Below are 25,184 nucleotides of genomic sequence, written 5' to 3' on the forward strand. Positions count from 1 at the left end.
CCATTATGCATCTGTCACATGCTATCTATATCCCATTCATCTATTGTCTGGAACCTGGGCTGGATCTATAAACCAGCAATATTGAATTCACAATGATCTAAAAATAATTAAATACTTGGAATAAATCTCACCAAGGAGGTGAAAGATCTTTACAAAGAAAATAGAACACTGAACAAAGAAATTGAAGAAGACCTTAGAAAATAGAAAGACCTCCCAAGTTCTTGGATAGGCAGATTCATATTGTCAAAATGACCATACTACCAAAAACATTATACATTATACATCAATGCAATCCCCATCAAGATTTCAATGACAGTCTTCCCAGAACTAGAAAAACAAAACAGTCCTAAAATTCAACTCAAAGAATAAGAGACCCAAAATAGCCAAAGCAATCCTGAGCAAGCAGAATGATACCTCAAATTATATTGTAGAGCTATAGAAACAAAAATGAAATGGTACTGGTATGAAAACATACATGAAGACCTATGGAATAGAAGACACAGAGCCAAATCCACATAGATGCAGTGACCTGCTACTTGACAAAGGTGCCAAAACCATACATTGGAGAAAAGACAGCATTTTTAAAGGAAAATGAATATTCCTAAGGAGAAGTATGAAACTAGATCTCCATATCCCACCCAGCACAAAAATCAACTCAAAGTGGATCAAGACCCTGGAATTAGATCAACACTTTGCAACTGCTGGAAGAAAATATAGGTTTAACACTCCAACATATTGGCACATGCCCTGAATTTCTTAACAAGACCCTTAAAGTGTAAGAAATAAAACTATGAAGCAATAAGTAGCACAGCTTCAAATTAAAAAGCCGTATGGAAAAGGAAAAAAAGTATGAAAAGATTGCATAAAAATGGGAGATTTTTGCCAGTTGCTCCTCCCACAGGGGATTAATATCCAAAATATATAAAGAACTCAAAACAAACTCCCCAAAAGCAAATAATCTAATCAAAAATAAGCAAAATAGTGGAGCATGGTGATACATGCCTATGATCCCAGAAATTCAGGATGCCGAGACAGAAGGATTGCAAGTTCAGAGCCATCCATCTTCAGCAATTTAACGAGCCCTAAGCAATTCAGTGAGACCTTATCTCAAAATGAAAAATAAAAAGGGCCAAGAATGTGGCTCAGTGGTTAATTGCTCCTGGGTTCAATCACCACTTCCCACCCGACACCTGCAAAAAATAGCGGGGGAGGGAAATGGGCAAATGGACTAAACAGACACATCTTAAATGGAGAAATACAAATAGCCAACAAAAAATGAAAAAAAAAGTTCAACATTTCTAGCAATCATGGAAATGCAAATAAAAACTACATTGAAATTTCATCTCACTCAGTTAGAATGGTATTCATTGGGGATATGAATAATAAAAAGTACTGGCAAAGATATGGGGGAAGGATACACCCATACATTGTTAGTGGAATGGCAAGTTAGTACTGGAAAGCAGTATGGAGGTTCCTCATAAAACTAGGAATGGAACCACCATATAACCCAGTTATCCCCCTCCTGGGTATTTATCCAAAAGAACTGACATAAGCATAATACAGTGATACAGGCATATCAATATTTACAGCAGCACAATTCATTGATATTATTTTTTTTTAAAAAATCAGAAATTTATTAGTTGCTCAAAACATTACATTGATATTCTTAATAGAGATTAAATCTATGCAAGGATGCTCTTTAAAGCTTCATCTTACAATTCTTGAGGTGCTAAGCAAACAATTCACCTCCTTAGATTACTAAAGCATCTTTGAAGATGAATTGCTCAAGGCGTGAACAGTTGTGTGTCATTCACCTTGACTGGAATGGTGAAAGAGGAAGAACAACAAACTCATTATTCTCTTCCGTAGTTGTTTTGTCCTCAGGCCATAGATAATGGGGTTCAAGGTGGGTGGAATGACCAAATACAAGTCAGCTAACATCACCTGAGTGTGCAGAGGGACTGAGTCCTGTCCTAGCCAGGCTACATAAATGGATGCCATCCCAGGTAGGTAGAACAAAGCCATGACCCCCACATGGGAGCCACACGTGCTTAATGCCTTCCACTGAGCATTCTTTGAGGAGAGACCAAACACTGCCCTGAGAACTAAGATATAGGAGGCAGCAATGAAGACCACATCAGAGCCAACAATAATGGAGGTACAAATCAAACTGTAGAGACAGCTGGGCATGGGGTCAGCACATGCTAACTTGGCCACAGCCATGTGCTCACAATAGGAATGGGGAACCACATGGGAGCCACAAAACGGTAGATGACTAATCATCCAACTCAAGGGGGTCATGGATATAATAGCTCTGATGGTGATGGTCACACTCATCCCCAGCATCACTCTGGGTGTGAGAATGCTCTTGTAGTGTAGGGGCTTGCAGATGGCTACACAGCGGTCAAAAGCCATGGCCAGCAGCAGCCCTGTCTCCACAGCTGTGGCTGCATGGACAAAGTACATCTGAGTGAAACAGGCCTGGAAGCTGATGGAGCTGTGTCCTGAGGAGAAGATGCTCACCATCTTGGGGACCACAGAGGAGGCCATGATGATGTCCACAGCAGCCAGAACACACAGGAAGCAAAACATGGGCTCTCGTAGAGTGGAATCCATGCAAATTACCACCATAATGATGCTGTTTCCTACCAGAGCTGTGGTGTACATGGCACTCAGTGAGACAGCCAGCCAAAGGTGTGAAGACTGCAAGCCTGGAATGCCCACAAGGAAGAAGGTGGCAGGGGTTTCCACTGTGTGGTTGTAGGGTGGCCCCAGCATCACAGGTGAGAATGCTTTTCTATTCATCTAAAAAATGGTATAAGAAACGATATAGACTTATAATATTTGTTTCACACTGTAGTTCTGATGAAGTATAATATAGAACAAACATGCATACCTCATAGTCGACAAAACATAAGCTATTTCATCTAAGATAAATTTATTGCATAATTGCTATTTTAAGATATTTTAAAGTCTAGGACTTTCCAGTTGTGATTCCAGGAGCTGAATTAAGTAAATACAGTTATAATCGGGTAAATAATTACGGTTACTTATCCAAAAAAAATTGTTACTGCTTCTCTGGGACAGTTTAATTAATTTATTTTAATTAGTTATATATAATAGCAAAATGCATTTTGATTCATTGTACACCTTGGACAGTTTTGATAAGGAAAAAGAAGCTACCCATCTGCACATCCAGAATCTGAGCTCCAACACATGGAAATTTCAGTTCATTTCCACGTCTGTCTTACATCTCCTCATTCAGGTGTTGCCATGTTATGAAATTGAGATGACCTGGTGAGGTAAACTTTAAGTTACCTTTAAGGTTCATTATGAACTCATTCTCTGTTCATCTATAGGCTAGCTTTCAAGCTTAGGTTTTTTGTTTGCTTGCTTGATTGCTTTTTTTAAAAAAAAATTGTCAGTTCTGTGAAAATGTGTTTTACATTTACTTATAACCCATCTCTAATAACAAATTCTTGGTAAGAGTAGTTGACACCTCTATGGCCATTTTTTTTTCAAAATGAAATTAAAGATAAAATGGAAGTGGGCAATATGAGCATCTTTGATTCAAACTGAAGTGATGCTTCAACTGTTTTCCAATTACTCTCAGATCATTCCACTCCCCAGAGAAATGGGTAAGTAGCTCAGTCCCATAACTAGACCTAATATCTCAAGTTTGGATCAGAACATCTTATATCCATTTGATCTATTGTGGCAAACCCTCATCATCCTAATATTGTATCTCTCAAGGCCTCAGCTCAGTGAGTCAGCACACCAATTGGGTTGACATTACAGTAGTCAGATCTAATCCAAGAACTCTTTCCTATATTTCCAGGCAAGCTTCAATGATGGAGGCTTATTTGCCAATAATAGCCTGACTTCAGCTGTCACTTCCTGTACCTCCCTGTAATAAATGATTTCCAGGTTGAGAAGTTGTCACATCCTTACCCTTGGATATTAACTATCTCCACTCACTCGATTTTAATTCTCTTAAGGGGCCTGGCCCCTCACTGAACAGTTGGATAAATCAGGCTGATGGACTTCTGCTTCAGTAGACATTTTCCCTGTGAGCCAGGCACTAGAGAAACATTCACCTGACTCAGCATCCCAACCATGTGGCGTACACTTGCCCCTTCCATTTGCTTCTGGGGCTGATCAGTGATGACTTATACCCAGATGCCTTCAGGAGCCTTGTGGGGAGTCCTCAGGAGTTCTCAAAAAAGCCCAATGTCTGAGACCTGAATTCAAACTATGGTCCTCACTTAAACAAATAACAATACAAAGATCCTTAAGAATAAATAAATGCTATATGATAGGACACACTAAATGAAATAATGATCTCTTCAGAGCAGGTCATGAGAAACTTGCTGTGTATCACCACATGATGAGATGTTTTCAGTGATAGATCAGAAGACAGGAGAAGCTTTGAAAGAAGAATACTGGTGACAAGTAAAAAAATATATATCTGGATGTCCTTAAGACTGCGATGTGTATAATGAATGCCACAAATTTAGAGCTGAGCCTTACTGCCTGAACAGCTGGAGAAGAGCAGAGGATTCAGAATGCCTATTCTCCATCCTCCTCTGATCCAGGTCCTCCCCTCCTGGATGCTCTGTGTAAACACACCTTTCTTCTGAGGGCAGCCACAGTTTATGTCCCACCCCATCCTTCCTCTCTCCAGCCCTACCCAGTGGACATTCCTTTTATGATGTTTGGAGTGATTTTTTTTTTCCTCTTTGTACTTTTGATCTTCATCAGCACTGCTAGAGGTTCACCCATGTCTTAATTCTCCTTAACAAACAGGGCATTTGGTTTGGTCAGTATTATCTTTTAAACTTTTTATATTACCCAACCTATTGCCACTAAAAATTTTCTAAGATCTCACTACTAAGATCAGCAGTGAGCTCCATCAAAGATCTGTTGCCAGTCCAGTAATTTCTTATAGCATCACCGAGTGCTCCCTTATAATTTAGTTAACTCTTTGAAGCATGACATGCATACATTTAGATGCAGAAATTAAAGGTATACAGCATGATAAAACATCATAATGTAAACACATGAACACACTTGCCAAGCCACTAGCCAAGTCAAGATTCAGACACAATGCTTCCTGGTTGCTGAGGTCTCTCATTTCAGAAAGCTCTGGCCATCCTTAATCTCCTAAGCACATTACCAGCTCTGTTTTCACCTCTGACTCCAACCCTAAAGAGATACTCACATGAAGACCCAGAGGGTCACTAAAATCTAGCTTAAAGAAGTCATTTAAAAAAATAGGAACTCAGAGGATATATGAGATTTTCATTCCTATTTTAAGGATGGGAAATTCATGACTCAAAATTTTCTTTAAAATTGAAATACTAATGCATAATTCATTTGAATGGAGCCTTTCTGTTTATATAACCCTGTGCCTCTACTCTCCATCCCAGTAAGCTCCCAATTATCCCTAACCTTGGTTGCTTTTCTCAAAGTTCATCCTGAGACTTAAAAAATGTCTGTCCACCATCCCAAGTTTAGACTTACCTCATATTGTGTCTGCTTTCAACCAAAGTTGTCCTATGTTCCTGTCTCTTCTCCCACATTCTTCATCCTTCATCCTCCCATCATTTCCAAAAGAATCTCTTGATGTTGGCCGTACTCTCCAGACCTGGAAAGTAGTCTATAATTGTGTTGTCCACTTGAATCCTCCTTTCCATGGTAACTTTGGCCTTAAAGACTCCATCGACCCAACCTTCAATCCCCAGGTCAATCATCTGCATCCCTGAAGTTTTCTCTATTCAACTTTCTCTGGTGGTCTATGTCTGGTAGTCCACATTTCTGACACCCAGTAGAGGGAGGATTTATACAAGGCCCCTTCAGAAGGGGAAGAGCAAGCCAAGGAGATCAAAGATGACAATGCAGAGTCATGATAACTATTGTCCTTTACAGACCTCCCCCTGGGAACCTTCTTTCCCTGCTAGATACTCTGTTATCCCACCTATTCCCTCCATACCCATTTTTACTTTACCTCCACTGAGCAACCAAACACTGACTCCTGAGACTAGTTCATCCCTGCACCCTGCCTCTGGGGCTTTCTACAATATAGGTTGCAGAAGATGCTTAGTGAATAAAGTGTCTTTGTCTCTTCAAGTCTTCAGAGAATAATTAAATATCAGAGTAATGATATACAGTGCATCCTGAAAGGAAAATAAAAGGTCCAACGTTGGTTATGTTTGTTAAGGTCTGCTATATGCTTCTCATAGATTGTTCTCATTCAGATTTCACAGTCCTCTGATGTGAGCATCAGTGCATCTACATTTCATAGATGAATGTGAGGTACATAGAAGGTCACATAACTAGCAAGCCAGAGAATCAAGATTCACATTCTATCATGACAAATTTCACTGTTTTGTACAACTCTTATACTTAATTGCTACTGTGAAATTGAATATGTCTTGAAGATCCTGATTGAATGCTTTGAATATATATCCATAAGTAAGATTCATGCATCATATTGTAGTTCTATATTTTTTTATATTTTGAGGAAACTTCACATTCTTTACCAGTGGTGGCACCATATTATATCTGTATGACACTATACAATTTATTTATATCTTTGCCTACAATTTTCACTGTTTTCTCTGGTAACCTCTGACCATTTTTTTGTTTCCTATTACCCAAGGGTTCCCTGCTTCTGCTACCTCAGTGACATAGTACTTTGGTATCATTGATCTCAGATACCATTGTGGGGTCTACAATCCCACAGGTAGCAGTCCTTTTAATATTTCGCATAGAGTTGCTGCTGTGTAGGCCATCATTGACATTGAAGTCCTTCCTGACTTCCAGCAAGCAGTGGGAAAATGGGCAACATCAGCTTCCAGACTGACCTTGATGTTCAGCAGGGCTTTGTATGTCTTGAGTCTGGTCTGCCTTTCTTCCTGTGTCTATGCCAGCTCTGATTCCAGGTGCAGCAAGACCCAATTATGTTATTCTATATAGAAGGTATAGGAAGTTTACAGCCCCTCATACTGTTCTCTAAACTGGACTTCAGATTTCTCATGGCATCCAAGTAGATCTCCAAGGACTGGGCTATGCATCTCAGCTCTGTGAACATTATTTCAGCTGCTCCAATTTCAGCACACTGCAAAGTGACCACTGTGGTGCTCTCCTTGATCTGTTGAAACCAGCACTTGTTCAGCGACTCTCAGTTCTTCTGAGCCAACTCATCATACTGGGCCTGGATGTCTGCCATGATCTTACTAAGATCCTGAGATCTGGGGGCATTCACCTCTTGGTCAATCCACAGCTGGCAATTTTTTCCATGCCTCCTCATGATTAGTTTTCATGAATAACTCCTCCTCCTTTAGAACCTCAGTTTCCTCTAGTTGAAGTCAAGTGATACTAGTGTCTGCTGAGAGCCATTGCCAAGTAGGAATGACGCATGGCAATTTCTTTGTCAGCCTACTCCATGTTGCTTAGAGGAAGGACTCTTCATTGTGGAAATGGGCTTGCCTTTGGACCCAGGTCATTTGCAGTGACATTGCATGTATGCTTGAGTAAGGTGACCTTGCTCAAGGACCAGGGCAGATCCAGGTTTAGGGTGTATCCTGCTGGAATTAGGGAGTATCCAGCTCCTTGGGTTTAGAGCCGTTCCAGGTTTAAGGTGTACCCTGCTGGGAATAGGGCGTATTCTGCTGCCTCAGGAGCACCTGCTCCTTGAGTTTCCTGAGTTCTTGTGGGATTCAGAGAGTATTTGTGATTCGAGCCCGGTGGAGTACGTGGATTTTGCCCAGAACGTGGATTTCCTGAGAACGTGTATGTAGAGGGCAGGTGAGAGTTCGGGAATAAAGAATTGCTGTTTGAATCTACAAGGTGTGAGTGGCTTGTGATTTTGTACCCAGCCAGACTGCGGCATTTGGTGGCCTGTACGCGGAACATCTGAAACTTGGAGGTAAGTAAAATTGCTCGCCCCTGAGGGAAGGCAAGAGAATGGGTGACCATTTCAAAAAACAATGTGTTCTTGTTTTGATATATTTTGTTTTTGTTTCAAGCTACATATCCTTAGAAATTTCTCAGGCAAACTGGGAAAAATGGTTGGCTCAAGGTCTGAAGTTTGTTGGCCCTGAGAAAGAGAAAATTGATACAACGATTTTTTATTTCATTTTTGTTTCATTCAGTTTTGGTTTTGTTTTGTGTTATCTTATTGAGTTGCATTATCTTTATAGTAGATTAGAAATTAGTAAAAAACAAACTGAAAGAGTGTTTAGTAAATTGTTAGACGTTCAGACCATGGAGAAAGACATTTTAGATCAAGCAAAAGAGAAGGGCTCTCGAGCTACTCAGACAGAGGAAGAAAATTTAAAGGAAAAAAGCTTAGAGGAGAAACAGCTATTAGGAAAAAAAAGCTACAACAGGATGCTGCTACTAACTCCGTTTTATCACCAGAGGGCATAATTCAACCAACAGCCCCACCTATGGAGACAGCTGAGTGGCCCTCAAACCCCGTAGTTGATAAATGGGATCCTGAGACAGGACCTCATAGAGTAGCATGCCCTGTACTTGAAAAGGTAGGAGGGCAGTGAATTCACCATGCTTTAGATTTTACAACAGTGAAGCAGTTAAAGGAGGCTGTAACAACCTATGGTCCCCAAGCACCCTTCACGGTAAGCATGGTCGAGTCCATTACTAACTTGGACTTGACGCCAGCAGATTGGGCTAGCATGTGTAAATCTGTGCTAAATGGAGGACAATATTTGTTATGGAAGGTTGCCAATGAGGAATTTTGCACGGAGACAGCTAGGCGAAATGCAGCAGCCGGTTACCCTCAAAGAAATCTAGGTATGTTGTAGGAAAAGGACCTTATGAGGGTCAGCGGCAACAAATTGAATATGATCCTGCAATATATGCACAAATTGCTACAGAAGCAGTTAGGGCATGGAAGACTTTACAAGGACATGGAGATTTACAAGGTCAGCTATCTAAGGTAATACAGAGAACTAATGAACCTTACGCTGAATTTGTAGATAGGCTTATTTAAACAGCTGCCAGAATTTGGGGGGATACAGAACAAGCAATGCCATTAATAAAACAACTGGCTTATGAACCAAGCAAATAGTTGCTGCAGAGAGGTCTTTAGACCATGGAGACATGAAGATTTAAACACATATATTAAATTATGTAGAGACATTAATGAACAAGGGCAAGTCTTGGCAGTTGCAGTACAATAGGCTTTAGATGCCAGGCCAAAAACATGCTATAATTGTGAACAAACAGGACATTTTTAAAGGAGTTGCCCCATAATAGGAGAGTTTAACAAAACTAGAAATCAAAGGAATAGAATACCAGGTATTTGCCCACAATGCCATAGAGGGAGACATTGGGCTAATGAATGTCATTCTCAAACCACCATAGAAGGTACTCCCTTATCAAAAAGGACCAGATATTTACCCACAATATTGTGGAGAAAGGCATCAGGCTCCATTGCCAAAAAAACGGACTGGGGGGCCCAATGCTCCGGGGCTCACAACCACAAATATACGGGGTACTGGAGGAACCCAGCACACCATCAGGGTAGTGCCCAGGACACATTGTCCATTAAATACTTCATCAGACAAACCCGAGGGAGTGCAGGGTTGGACATCTGCGGCTCCGCCAGAGCAGTACTAACTCCAGAGATGGGAGTTCAAATCATTCCCACAGGAATAAAAGGACCTCTTCCCCAAGGAACAGTAGGATTATTATTGGGACGTAGTTCATCTACACAAAAAGGACTTATGATAAGTCCTGGGGTAATTGATCCCGATTATGTAGGTGAAATAAAAATTATAGCTAGTTCTCCAAGAGGTATATCAGTAATTTCACCAGGAGATAGAATAGCACAGTTGTTAATAATACCCAGCCTACATGATAAATTCTCCAGCCATAGTGTAGAAAAAAGTTCCAGGGGATTAGGCTCCACAGGTGTAGATTGGGCTATACTATTTTAAATTTAGATTCTCGCCCAATGCTAAAACTAAATATTCAAGGACATGAGTTTAATGGGCTACTGGACACAGGTGCTGACCTTAGCATCATATCTCATCCAGAATGGCCAAAACGTTGGCCATTACAACAAGCCACTCAAACGCTTTGAGGCCTAGGAGTGACGACTAATCCCCATAGAAGTGCAATGGTATTAGATTGGAAGGATCCTGAAGGATGTGAAGGAACTATACAGCCATATGTATTGGATCATCTTCCTATAAATTTATGGGGATGAGATGTCCTAGATCAATTAGGTTTGACATTAACAAATAACATCAATCCTAATGCACTCACTACTAGGGCTAGACAAGGTTTTGGGAAAGAAAAACGATTAGGAGAAGAAGAACAAGGTATATCAGCACCAATTCAAATAAAGGAATAAATAGACATGGATTGGGTTTTCAGAAGGGGCCACTGAGACAATCAAAATTACTTGGAAATCAGAAAGACCAGTATGGGTTCCTCAGTGGCCCCTGACTAAAGAAAAGATACAAGTAGCCCATGATCTGGTCAAACAACAATTAGTGGAGGGACATATACAACCTTCCATATCTCCCCATAATACTCCCATTTTTGTCATCAAAAAGAAATCTGGTAAATGGAGATTATTGCAAGATTTAAGAGCCAATAATAATGAGATGGTTATTATGGGATGTGCTCAATCAGGGATTCCTCGATTGTCTGCTTTGCCAAAAACCTGGCATGTTTTAGCTATAGATATTTAAGGTTTTTTTTTTTTTATTCCAATTCATCCCGAGGATAGTCCATGTTTTGCATTTACTATCCCTACACTAAATCATGAAGGTCCTGATCAAAGATATGAATGGAAAGTACTCCCTCAAGGGATAGCTAACAGCCCAACTATGTGTCAAACCTATGTTAACAAAGCAATCCAGCCACTTAGAAATCAAAATCCTGAACTACAAATATTTCACTATATGGATGATGTATTATTAGCACATAAAGATAAAAACACATTGCTGGAATATTATGCCAACTTACAAACTTATTTAAAAATTATAATCTAGAGATAGCAATAGATAAAGTACAATTAAATTTTCCAATTAATTATTTAGGAGTTCTATTATCCTCAACCATGGTCCATCCACCAAAAATTCAAATACGAGTAGATCAACTCAAATCACTTAATGACTTTCAAAAGTTATTGGGAGACATAAATTGGATAAGGCCTTATCTAGGCATACCAACAGGAAAGTTGGGACCTTTATTTGATATTCTAAAAGGTCCATCAGATCCAAATTCACCCTGCATGTTAACTCCTAAAGCAAGAAAGGCATTAAAAATTATTGAAACATATATGGAAAATATGCATTTGGATAGAATTGATATACGTTTGCCTTTGTTATTTATTGTACTACCAACAAAAAATATTCCTACAGGAGTATTTTGGCAAGAAGGTCCATTTTTGTGGATACATTTATCTTATTCTCCTAACACTATTCTTACTAGGTATCCTGAGGCTGTAGGACAATTAATACTCAAAGGAATAAGAGCAGCAAAGGGAGTGTTTGGAATTTCTCCCAATAAAATTATTACTCCATATACTATGGATCAAATTGATGAGTTAGCTAATGAGTTAAATACTTGGGCAATAATCATATGTAAATATAATGTTTCATTTGATAATCATTTACCATCTAATACTTTGTTGTCTTTTTGGTCTAAGCATCCTGTAGTTTTTCCAAAAATGACAAGAAAAGTCCCTATCATGAATGCTCCAAATATATTCACTGATGGGTCAAATAATGGTACAGCAGCTATAGTTACCCCTGATCAAACATTTACATTTCTAATACCCAAACAATCAGCTTAAAAGGTAGAGCTTAATGCAGTATTACAAGCTTTTGTGATGTTTAAAGATACTGTTTTTAATTTATTTTCTGATAGTCAGTATATAGTTAATGCTATAGCATCCCTTGAAGATGCTGGTAGGATTTCCCCTTCCTCTACTGTTTTCTCTTTGTTTTTCACTATACAAAGTCTAATCTGGGACAGAAAAGATCCATTCTTTATAGGACATATCAGGGCACATACAGGATTGCCTGGAGCCCTTAGTTTGGGCAATGATTTAGCAGATAAAACTACACATGACATACATATTTTCTCTACACTAGAAGAAGATACAAATTTTCATAAAAGATTCCATGTTAATGCTAATACTTTACAAAAGCATTTTAAAATAACTAAGGAACAAGCCAGACATATAATAAAACAATGTCAAAATTGTGTGACCTTTTTACCACAAGTTAATCTTGGAGTCAATCCTAGAGGACTGATACCTAATCATATTTGGCAGATGGACATCACACACTTGCCAGAATTTGGAAAATCTAAATATTTACATGTTACAGTTGATACTTCTTCCGGATTTTTAAAAAATTTTTTTTAAAGAGAGAGAGAGAGAGAGAGAGAGAGAGAGAGAGAGAGAGAGAGAGAGAAAGAATTTTAACATTTATTTTTTAGTTTTCGGCAGACACACATCTCTGTATGTGATGCTGAGGATCGAACCCAGACCGCACACATGCCAGGCAAACACGCTACCGCTTGAGCCACATCCCCAGCCCTTCTTCCGGATTTTTGATGGGCTCCCTTCATGCCAGAGAAAAAACTATAGATGTTATAGCTCATTGCTTACAAAATTTTGCCACTGTGGGCGTTCCAAAACAGTTAAAAACAGATAATGGTCCTGGCTATACCTCTACCTCTTTTAAACAATTTTGCTCATCATTTGGTATTACTCATATAACAGGAATCCCATACAATCCACAGGGACAAGGCATAGTTGAAAGAGCTCATCAAACTATTAAAATGTACTTATTAAAGCAAAAAGAGGGAATTGGAAAGGGGTATATATCCCCCAAAGGTAAACTTAAAATAACCCTTTTTATTCTAAACTTTTTAAATTTGGATTCATCAGGACTTAGTGCTGTGGAAAAACATATGTATCCAAAAAAATGTACATAAGCCTAAGGTACTTTGGAAAGGTATTCTAACAGGACAATGGAAAGGTCCTGACCCAGTGATTGTCTGGAGTCGGGGTTCTGTTTGTGTGTTTCCACAGGGAAAACAGCAGCCGATTTGGATTCCAGAGAGACTAACTAAAGGAATTTCTACAGACCAAAAAGAAGATGATTTGACTCAAATCCATAATAGCTGATATCCAGAGCTCCAGCTTGGCTATTCTTACATCTTTGACAGTGATTAACCAGGATGCTTTTTTCAATATTTATTTTATTATTGCATTTTTCCACATCATAAAGTTCTATTTTATTTTTAAGCTCATACAAACCTAGGTTAATGTTTTTCTGATCAGTTTTATTTTTTTGACTGTGGAGTTTTTAAACATTGCAATGGAAATTTCACCTAGGTAAAGCTACAAGGCCTTTACTATTGTCTTATGTGTTGTATGTTATGTGTGCACACTTCTATTTTGTGTTGTATGTCTGTATGTGCGTATGTCTATATATCATATATGAGGAGCGCTCATGAAAATATGGATCTGAATTTTTTTTTATTCATGTGATTTAAATGGTTTAATTTAAATTACGTAAACAGCTGTTAAGGATTGTTTTTAAAGGAGATTAACAGATCTGTTTGTTTACTTTCACTTTACTTTTCATTATATTTAATAATTCTGTTCAGGATAATGTCTCTTTAGCATCATTGCCAGAATTCCTATCTCCATCCCAGTGCCAGTGAAGACAAAGATAAAACCAAACTACAGCTTCTATGATAGCTATCATAGTAAACTGTATAAACTGATGCATCAATGAATATAGCTCAACAAGTAATGCTCAATCAAGGACTCGATTTACTTTGGGAGGAAATGGACATATTGATAGACTCCTCCGCTTTGAACTGCTTGCAGAACTTGCCTGGACTATGTATCACTTGTATACATTGTGAACTATAGTTTGGTGCAGCGAATTGTGGTAGTGCTAGCATATCTTTGCTGATGGTGTCACCAGTGATGCAATTTTTCCAAAGGAGCCATCAATTGGCTTGGTGTCGTGGCATTTCTGTATCCTCCTCCCTTCTGCTAGTGATGGTCTAAAATTTGGGGGCCACCAGAGGTGAGGCAAAGAACCTCACCCCCCCCACTGGCACCAAGGCCAAATTTGGGGGCCAACAGAGGTGAGGCAAAAACCTCACCCCCCCGCACTGGTGCATAGGCCTATCCACAAGTATGGCTGTATGCTGGACCAGTAGTCAGTGACGGGTATGATCCAATTGCAGTGGTATCAACCTAAGACAGGAGGCTGACGCCTACAGGTCAGTTTTTCCCATGACAGGTAAGAACCATATGTTGAATTGGACAATCTACCAGGCACGGTCCTTAAGCCACATTACTTGTTGTTTAATTAATCAGAAGGGGGGAGATGCTGAGAGCCATTGCCAAGTAGGAATGACGCATGGCAATTTCTTTGTCAGCCTACTCCATGTTGCTTAGAGGAAGGACTCTCCATTGTGGAAATGGGCTTGCCTTTGGACCCAGGTCATTTGCAGTGACATTGCATGTATGCTTGAGTAAGGTGACCTTGCTCAAGGACCATGGCGGATCTAGGTTTAGGGTTTATCCTGCTGGGATTAGGGAGTATCCCGCTCCTTGGGTTTAGGGCGGTTCCAGGTTTAAGGTGTACCCTGCTGGGAATAGGGCTTATCCTGCTGCTTCAGGCGTGCCCACTCCTTGAGTTCCCAGTGAGTTCTCGTGGGATTCAGAGAGTATTTCGGATTCAGAACCTGGTGGAGTACGTGGATTTTGCCCAGAACGTGGATTTCCCAAGAACGTGTATGTAGAGGGGCGGTGAGAGTTCGGGAATAAAGAATTGCTGTTTGAATCTACAAGGTGTGAGTGATTCATGATTTTGTGCCCAGCCAGACTGTGGCAAGTGTCATCAATGACCTTGAGGAGCCCATGGATGTCACTGTCTATCAACTGGCATATGGCCATCTCTGTGTCATAATTGTCTCTAATGTCCTCATCAGCAAGATGAAAGTTGCAAATCTGCAGAGTAATTTAGATATTGTCCACAAAATTTGCCAAGATCTGAGCCTACAGCTCTTGATCTTGTAGTAATGCCCCCAGTCTTTTACTTGGGGTCCCTTCTCCATATATTCCCAGAGTTTGCTTTCTAGGATGCTCACTCTATCCAGGTAGGAGGGCAGGTTTTGAATGGTCTCTATACTCCGAATGCTTCCCATTTCTGCCAGACCCTTGGTCATCCCCACTACAAGGAAATTGGAACCCCAGCCTCCCTGGAAACTAGGAAGAATGGGAAACAAGCCAAAATCCCTGAACCCAAAAATATCTAATGAAGCCTTTAAAATAATAATTAAAAGGAAACAATGACATTCAAGAGAGAACAGAAAGATAGATGAACAAAATAGAAACAAAACTCATGATATGAATCAAAAATTTAGCAAAAAGATCTTTAAAAGGATCCAAATAAATTTTTCAAAAGAAGAACTCAGTAATTCAAACAAAAAATGTATTTGAAATTGCTAAAATATGAAATCAACACAGATGCCCTTCAGTGAATGAACAGATAAACAACATATGGTATATAAGCACAATGGAATATTATTCACTCACAAAAGTAATGAAATTCTGCCAGGCACAGTGGTGATTGCCTAAATGCTAATGGCTCAGGAGGCTGAGCTAGGAGGATCACAAGTTCAAAGTTAGCCTCAGCAGCTTAGCAAGGTCCTAAGCAACTTAGCAAGAACCTGTCTCTAAATAAAATATTAAAAAAGATGGGAGATGTGGCTCAGTGGTTAAGCACTCCTGAGTTCAATCCCCAGTACCAAAAATAAATAAATAAATAAAGTAGAAGAAGAAAAAACAAAGAAAGAAATTATTTTATTTTTTCATTTTAAACAACATCAATAGAACAGAAGGTCATTATATTAAGTGTAATAAGCCAAAAAAAAATCTGAAGTTATCAGGCATTCTTGTAGAAAACAGAGAGGAAAGTGGTCATGAGAGACTTGAAGGGCAGATGGGAGGGGATCCAATCTGTTATTCTATGTCTTTTTTTAAAAAATATTTAATTTTTTAGGTGTAGATGAACACAACACAATGCCTTTATTTTTATTTGGTGCTGAGCATTTAACCTGGTCCCACCAATGCTAGGCCATCGCTCTACCACTGAGCCTCAATTCCAGCACCTAGTCTATGTCTTTTGATTGTTGAGTTTAGGCCATTAACATTCAGGGTTATTACTGAGACATGATTTGTATTCCCAGCCATTTTTGTTTATATTTTGGTATTTAACATGACTTAGTTTCTTCTCTGATTAGATTTTCATTTAGTGTAATCCCTCCCTCTGCTGATTTTATCTTTGTTTTTCATTTCCTCTTCATGGAATATTTTGCTAAGGATGTTCTGTAGTGCAGGCTTTCTAGTTGTAAAAATCTTTTAACTTTTATCATGGAAGGTTTTTATTTCATCATCAAATCTAAAGCTGAATTTCGCTGGATATAAGATTCTTGGTTGGCATCCATTTTCTTTCAGAGTATGGTATATGTTGTTCTATGATCTCCTGGCTTTGAGGGTCGAGGTTGAAAAATCTGCTGAGATATGAAATGGTCTTCCCATATATGTGATCTGATTCCTCTCTCTTGCAGCTTTTAAGATACTATCCTTATTCTGTATGCTAGGCATTTTCATTATAATGTGCCTTGGTGTAGATCTGTTGTAATTTTGTTGATTTGGTGTCCTGTAAGCCTCTTGTATTTGGTTTTCCAATTCGTTCTTTATGCTTGGGAAATTTTTTGATATTATCTCATTGAAGAGATTGTGTGTTCCTTTGGTTTGAAACTCTGTGCATTCCTCTCTCCCAATAACTCTTAGATTTGGTCTTTTGATGCTTTCCCATAATTCTTGGATGTTCTATTCATGATTTCTTACTATCTTCACTGTGTATTCAACTTTATTTTCCAGATTGTATATTTTGTCATCATTATCTGACGTTCTTTCTTCCAAGTGATATAGTCTGTTGGTTATGCTTTCTATTGAGTTTTTGTTGAGAGCCACAGTCAAAGGGGCCCCAGCAAACTTCCAGCTGCCAGCTGATGATTGGCTCACAGCGGCCCCAGCAACATCTAGCTGATTGGCTCCTCTGCGGTGATGCTCATTGGGCTGTTTCCCTGCCCTTTCAGACCACGGAGCTGCTCATTGGGGGACTTCTTTGGCTCCGCCCATGCGACCCAGCCAATTGGCCTCAAGAGCAGAGGATTGTGGGAGGTGGAGAGGCTGGGGTGGAAGTGAGAGACTTGTGGGAAGCCGGTGGTGGCAGTTGGGCTCTGAGGGTTTTTTCCTGAGGAGCTGTTTTGTTTGGCATTTGTAGTTCTAAAAATAAACTTAGTTTCTTTTGACAAGTTGCTCCTGAATTGTGCCCAGCCAGACTGTGGCAGTTTTTTATTTGATTTATTGTATCCTTCATTTCAAGGATTTCTGATTTTTTTTTCAGGATCTCTCTCTCTCTCTTGAAGTAATATTTTTGCTATCTGCATTTGCTCTCTTATTTCATTGTTGGAGTGGTCAATTTTTGCTTGTATTTACTCATTTAGGTAATTCTTTAATTCACAAATCATTTTAATTATGAACCATCTGAACTCCTTCTCTGAAATTTCATCAACTTTGCTGCCTGTGGGTTCTGTTATTATAGTGTCCTGATTTGTTTGGGGTACTTTCTTCCCTTGTTTTTTCATATTGTCTATGTGTCTTCCTTTCTTGCTACATGGATCTGAGATATTAATTTCTTCCCTATATTCTTGTAGTATCTGTGTCTGTACCTCACCTTGATATTGGGCTTCTAGATCCTGCTGGTGTCCCTCAATGGATACTACCGCATCCTGTGTCTGGGACCTGTTTAAGTTGGAGTGGGTGGATCTGGGCCACTGGACTTGAACCCTGCAGTAGTCTGCTGATAGGAAGGGGTGGTCCTGTGCCAAAGGCTAGGCTCTGGCAGTGTCTGCACCACCAGGGGAGGGCTGAACCAGGCCTACTGAAATCCTGGATACTGCATGGGCTCTTGTGAGCTGTCTGGGCTGGATCTTGGCTCTCGCGGTAGTGCACTGGTCAGAAGGGGTGGTCAAGACACTTTAAAACACACACACACACACACACACACACACACACACACTTTTAAGCCCAACACCTTTAGTGAACATACAAAAGTTCTCAATAAAATAATAATAAATCAAATACAAGAGCATATCAAAAAGTTCAGTCATCTGAATCAAATGACATTCCAGATATGCAAATATGGTTCAATACGAACAGTAAGCATAATACCCCACATAAACAATCAAAGGACAAAAATCATGATCCTTTCAATAGATGGAGAAAAAGCATTTTATTCAACATCCCTTTCATCTAAAATCTATTCTATATTTTATGAATAATGAGAAGGGAGGAGCTCAAAGTTTCCACACATAAAACAAAGATAAGAAGCTGACAATATTAGTTATTCTGATTTGATCACTACACATTATAGGTATGTATTAAAATATCACACTGTACCTCATAAATATGAACAATTTTATGTTAATCAAAATTCAAAAAAATATTTAGGTAGAAATGCTAAATACACTGAATTTAATGACTACTCATTATACTGATCATAACATGTAATGAATTATCACACTGTATCTCATGAAAATGTACAATTAAAATTATTTTTTAAAGAGAGAGAGAGAGAATTTTTTAATATTTATTTTTTAGTTTTCAGCAAACACAACATCTTTGTTTGTATGTGGTGCTGAGGATCAAACCTGGGCCACACGCATGCCAGGCAAGCACGCTACCCTAGCCCAAATTAAAATTATAATAAATTAAAATAAACCATTAAGAAAAAAATTTTAGTTCATAATTTCTGTTCTTTAGGGGTTTTTGTTGGTTGGTTTTAAAGTGTTACTCTACTCTTATTGGATTTACATGCTGCTGTCAAGAAATGCCCACCCACAAGAATGGGGCCCCAATCAGAACAAGATATATCCTATGCTTGAATGATTTTATCAAAGTAAATTCTACTGTCATGTACAACTAAGAAGAACCTATAAAACAATTTTTTTTTAAAAGCAGTTTAAGCCTGGTTTTACTTTCCTTGAACATGACTTAGGTTTGGGGTGTTTTGTTTATTTGCTTTCTGTTTTTGTTCAGTCTGAAGACCAAAGGCAATTTTTGTTATTTTAAACATTTGACGACTCAAAAATATTATTATCAAGAGTTGACAATTTCAGATAAATATTTCCAGGTGAGTTCTTTAAAAATACATATAAAAATAATCTTTAAATTCCTTTAATTCTTAAATCCTCTTGAGGGATTCCATGGACATAAAAATCTAATGCATATTCATTACACTTCTTTGTCTTCTTGTGTCTGTTATTTTCTATTTGATCCCTGTCATCTCCTTATTCTGTCTTCTAGTCCAAGTGTTCTAATATTCTATCTTCACTGTTCCTAATGAAATATTAATTTCAATCTTTTTCTTTTACCAAAATATAATTAATTCCTGGATATAATTTTGTCTCCTTTAAAACTATATTTCCAAGACCAATCACACTTTTTTTTAAATTCCTGATTCTTATTCATTTTTCTTCAAGATCTAAGTTTTTTATGTGAAAAAATTGTAAACTACAAATACTTAAGACAAATAAATTCATGTTGTACTACCATTTTCATTATTATCAGATTTTTGTAAGGCTTCCTCCTACTTTGTTGGCACTCCAGTAGAAAACATTCTTGGTTGGTAAAGAAGTCCAATGCTAGCAAAATTTATTGATTATGAGTTTTGTAGTCAACAAATTACTTTGAAAGAGTTATCATATTAGCATTAATTTAAACAGGACTAAGTTCCAATCCTAGCACTATCTTTTAAAATTTGTCTAACATTTGTGTAATTTTAAGTACATAAAATGTGTCAAATGTTATGTAATTTTTTCCATTCATTATTTCTTAGAATCTTAATAAGTTAACATTATTTCCACTTTCCATAAAAACAACACTTAAGACAGATATTACAAAATACTACCGATGGTTTCTCCTTATACTGTCAATTTTAGTACTATTAAGAATTTATATTTAAATTGATATTCAAATGTACCTTAATCAAATATATATATATTATATATATCTCCTATGTATGAGATCTTTTTCTCTCACAGTGTTGATAACTAGGTTTAAGACTTTCCTGAAAGAAAAATAGGTAAAACAAAACCCATGTAAGTATGCAGGGACCTACAAAAGAATGGTGATATTTCAATGACTTTTTCTATATTGTTGTGAAGTAAACTTTTCATCCCAGAAAGATCCTGAGATGTACCCACAGGAAGAAACACCTAAGTTATATTTGGTCCCTCTTTTCTATGTCTTAAAGTTGAGTGACAAAGAGCAGAACAGGGATCTATCTTGGTGTCAGAGGTGAAATAAAGCTAGACAGCAGAAAAATGTTATCGGCATCATTTATCGATAATTGGCTTCTCTTGCTATGATTCTTTTTCCTCTTTCCAAGTTCAAGTGTTGAAAACTGCCACCATCTTTGATCTCAAGTTTGTATGTCCTCGGATAAACTGGAATGCATTGGGGTTGGAAGACACTGGTCTAGGTGTGAGCACATGACCCAAATGAGTGGATCGTTAATGGACCAAAGGAAAGGGTCACATAGTAAGAGCTTCCTCCATGTAATCACATGGGGGAGAAAAAATTCTGAGAAAATAGGAGGATTGGGGAAAGTGTTTTAAATCGTTTTTCCTTCAGCAAAGGAACTCTTGAGATATTAGGTTAAAAATCAGGTCAGGAGCTAAAGAAAGAAAAATCAAAAATATATTTTCTATGTGCAATTTGGTTCCTATTAAATACTAATAAAAATGTTTTCAGACAATCAGAATTATTCCATTAACATTATTATTAGAAATTGAAAGCTTTGAAAGGATGCTCTTTATGGCTTCATCTTAGAATTCCTGAGGTATAGATTTTTTTTTAACCTATCTCCATAGATGACTAAGATACCTTTGAAGTTGGCTAAAATGTTCATGGTCTGAAGAGTTTAGTATTCATGAACACTCACAAGTGTTTTCCAACACACAACAGTTTGCGCATTTGTTTGGTTCTCAGGCCATAGATAATAGGGTTCAAAGTGGGAGGAATGACCAAATACAAGTCAGCTAACAACACCTAAGTGTGCAAAGGTACTGAGTCCTGTCCTAGACAAGCTATATAGACTGACACCATCCCAGGTAGGTAGTACAAAACCATGATCCCCACATGGGAGCCACATGTGCTTAATGCCTTCCACTGAGCATTCTTTGAGGAAAGACCAAATACTGCCCTGAGAATCAGGATATAAGAGGCAGCAATTAAAACTACATCAGAGCCTACAACAATGGAGGAACCAATTAAACTGTAGAGACAGCTGGCCATGGGGTCAGCACATGCTAACTTGGCCACAGCCATGTGCTCACAATAGGAATGGGGAATCACATGGGAGCCACAGAAAGGTAGATGACTAATCATCCAACTCAATGGGGTCATGAATGACAGCCCTGATGGTGATGGTCACACTCATCCCCAGCATCACTCTAGTTGTGAGAATGCTCTTGTAGTGTAGGGGCTTGAAGATGTCTACATAATGGTCAAAAGCCATGGCCAGCAGCAACCCTGTCTCCACAGCTGTGGCTGCATGGACAAAGTACATCTGAGTGAAACAGGCCTGGAAGCTGATGGAGCTGTGTCCTGAGGAGAAGATGCTCACCATCTTGGGGGCCACAGAGGAGGCCATGACGATGTCCACAGCAGCCAGAATACACAGGAAGCAAAACATGGGCTCTCGTAGAGTGGAATCCATGCAAATTACCACCATGATGATGCTGTTTCCTACCAGGGCTGTGGTGTACATGGCACTCAGTGAGACAGCCAGCCAAAGGTGTGAAGACTGCAAGCCTGGAATGCCCACAAGGAAGAAGGTGGCAGGGGTTTCCACTGTGTGGTTGTAGGGTGGCCCCAGCATCACAGGTGAGACTGCTTTCCTGTTAATATAGAAAGTGGGATAAGAAAATATGTAGTCCTGTAAAATTTGTACCTGTCTGTAGTGATGATAAACCTTGTGAGTATTGACAGTTGGTTGGTAATCTTAGGATCAGAAAACTGACATATGAGAATGTTATTCTGCTTCACCTTCCATCCTTGTTCAAAATCAGCTCTTAGGTTACCTCCTTTGAAAAGTCATCTCTGGTCTCTTTCCCTTTTCCATGGTCATGTGAATTTAGGTACCTTTCTTTTTTCTTTTTCAGTTCCCATGGAATATCCCATACTGACCCAAGAGAACCTAAACTGATAATTCCAATACTCTATGACTTTATTATATGCACTCAAGTGTGTATCTCTTGTTTGTGCCTTGTACCTAGTATGTGATCTGTCATGCAATATAAGAACATATATATTCATATATATTCAGTTTATAATTATCACATAGTGAATAATAAAGTAGAATAAATTGTCCTTTTTCTCTTATTTATCAATAATCACTGTTAAAAGAAGCAATGAATTTCTGGAGATCAATCATGTCATGTTTGGTATCCTTGGGGTAGTACCTAAACAAGACCTAAATAAATCATCCCTGTGGCAGGTGAAATTAATTAGTGGATTTAGGAAAATAAGGGCATTAGAAAACAACATTATTATTTTCCATAGGAGATAATAGACTGCCTGTAAATATTTATAATCCCTACCTTCTCTGCATTTCCTTCTGGATTTCCTATTGAGCTAGGTTCAATTGATAGATTAATTACATAATAAATTCTTGAGACTAACTCATAGTTGCATCCTATAATTAGTTTTATGTTTGTTCATTAGAGCTAACCACTTTTTCATGATGGACCATCAAAACATTACAGATAATAAGTTTTATGCTTTAGAACATAAAGCATATTTTAAAGAAGATACTATATGTTAGTACCCAAAGTATAGTATTTCTGAAAGATATTTCTTCTTTTATTGTATAAAACAAACATCCACCTAGAACTGTCAATATAAATTTAAATGACATAAAATATTTCCTCCAGTAACACATCACAAATATGTAGTAAATTGGAAATACAAGTCCAGGTCTTCCAGGTATGACTCCCATGCATTTCCAACCCAACATTTAAAAAAAAAAATCAACCATAAGAAATCAGCTATACATACCTAAGAAAAAAAGTGTTGCAGCTTCATTTGGCCAGTATCAACTGCACAACCAGATACTGACCCAACACTTGGAAAATTTCTGTTTATTATTGCCTTCACCTTACTTCTGCCTCACACATGTGTTGCTATTTATATAATGTCTTATGACCAGGTGGGGTAAAGCTGAATATAAGGGATCAGCATTAATTACCATTCCATTCTCAGGTGATATTCCTTTAGTTCTTTTCTTTTAGTGTGATTGAACTTCATGAATTCATATGGTGGTTAGACATGGGTATAAACTTGCAGCACTCTGAGAAGACTCCTTGTAAGAGATCCATCTTTATTCTGGGTATCATTTAGCCTAGGAAATGTGATTAATCTTCTAGGAAGACTAGTTTTTCTTTGAACACAGCATTAAAATCCTGCACACTTGTAATGACCCACTTAAAATGTGTTATTGGTCCTACAGCATCAAGAGGCAGGAAAATAAATTGGCTAAATTCATTGCTTCTAAAGTCATATTCTTTAAAATGAAATACTTACTCTTCCACTACCTAGTTATTTTACCTTGATCATATTATTCTAACAATCCAAGCTTTTATTTCCTCATTTGCAAGCTGGAAATAATATTTACTCCATTAAGTTGATGTTTAGAATTTCAAATGATAAGCCATATAAAAGTGCTTAGCATGATGCTTGGTAATAGGTGTTCAAAAGAATGAGACTATTTCACTGTTTAATCATAGAGTCCCAAATTATTCTAAATAGCATTCTGAAGTGGGTAGGTATCACTTCGAGGCCAGTGCGTGCGTGCACACACACACACACACACACACACACACACACACTGCCCCCTCTGCGTTGTTTGAACCTTTGTTCTTGTCTTCCCCTGATGTACCACTGAAGATGTCTCCCACAGTGCCTATGCATAATAAGTATCTCCTAACCTACCATGAGGATCTCACTCTCTATTCCTTACAGGACATTTCTCAAGAAATGAGGTTTTGTTTTGTTTGATTATTTTTTATCATCATTTCAGTAACAAGGTCTCACTTACATATATCTACATCCCATCTCTAATAACAAACTCTGAGTAGTTGACTTTGCACTGACCATTTAACAGGAATGCCAAAATGAAATCAGATTAAAGATGAAGTGGAAGTGGGTATGACAGGCATGCTTGATCCAGGCTAAATTGCTGCTTTGACATTTTTTTCCTACTCTCAGATCATTCCACTTCCTAAAAGAAATGTACATGTGGTTTGGCCCCAGACTTGTGGACTCAAGAGTCCAAATGTGGACCAGACCATATTAAGCCCATTGAACTCCTCCTTCAAACTCTCATTGCCCTATTATTGCATCTCTCAAGGCTTCAGCCCAGTGAGTCAATACCCCAATTGTGATAATTTAACAGTAGTCATATATAACCCAAGACTGTTTCCTAGGTTTCCAAGGAAACCTAGGAAACAGTCTTGGGTTATATATGATGAAGGAGGCTTATTTGCCAAGACTCAAGACTAGCCTGACTTTAGTTATCACTTCCTGTGCCCCCCCCTCAATAAAGCATTTCCAGAAGATCTACCTTGCTCTTAGATAGGCAGAATTATTATCAAAATGAACATACTACCAAAAGTACTATACAGATTTAATGAAATTCCAATCAAAATCCCAATGGCATTCCTCATAGAAAAAGCAATCATAAAATTCATCTGGAAAAATAAGAGACCCATAAGAGCTAAAGCAATCCTTGGCAGGAAGAGTGAAGCAGGTGGCATCACTATACCAGACCTTAAACTAGGCTACAGAACAATAGTAACAAAAACAGCATGGTATTGGCACTAAAATAGACTTGTAGACCAATGGTACAGAATAGAGGACACAGAGACTAACCCACAAAATTACAATTATCTTATATTAGACAAAGGTGCAAAAAACATGCACTGGAGAAAAGATAGCCTCTTCAACAAATGGTACTGGGCAAATTGGAAAT

The 25,184-nt window shown here is 38.3% G+C and overlaps 1 protein-coding gene and 2 pseudogenes across 1 annotated transcript; all 3 read right to left on the bottom strand.

Annotated features, from left to right (window-relative positions):
• Nucleotides 1–1,806: 1,806 nt before the first annotated feature.
• LOC144376680 (olfactory receptor 52I2-like) lies at nucleotides 1,807–2,805 on the bottom strand. Its single transcript, XM_078044938.1, has one exon. It carries the CDS (start codon nucleotides 2,803–2,805, stop codon nucleotides 1,807–1,809), a length of 999 nt encoding a protein of 332 aa, XP_077901064.1.
• A 3,876-nt stretch (nucleotides 2,806–6,681) lies between these two features.
• Nucleotides 6,682–15,246, bottom strand: LOC101964377 (keratin, type I cytoskeletal 18 pseudogene; annotated as a pseudogene).
• Nucleotides 15,247–21,091: 5,845 nt separating this feature from the next.
• LOC101964648 (olfactory receptor 52I2-like) lies at nucleotides 21,092–22,038 on the bottom strand (annotated as a pseudogene).
• Between the last annotated feature and the right edge of the window lie 3,146 nt (nucleotides 22,039–25,184).

This window comes from Ictidomys tridecemlineatus, chromosome 4 (assembly GCF_052094955.1).
Source record: "Ictidomys tridecemlineatus isolate mIctTri1 chromosome 4, mIctTri1.hap1, whole genome shotgun sequence".
Taxonomy (NCBI): domain Eukaryota; kingdom Metazoa; phylum Chordata; class Mammalia; order Rodentia; family Sciuridae; genus Ictidomys; species Ictidomys tridecemlineatus.

What these genes read in the sequence shown, in the direction of transcription:
- LOC144376680 (XM_078044938.1), bottom strand. Translation starts at nt 2,805, where the DNA reads ATGAATAGAAAAGCATTCTCACCTGTGATGCTGGGGCCACCCTACAAC.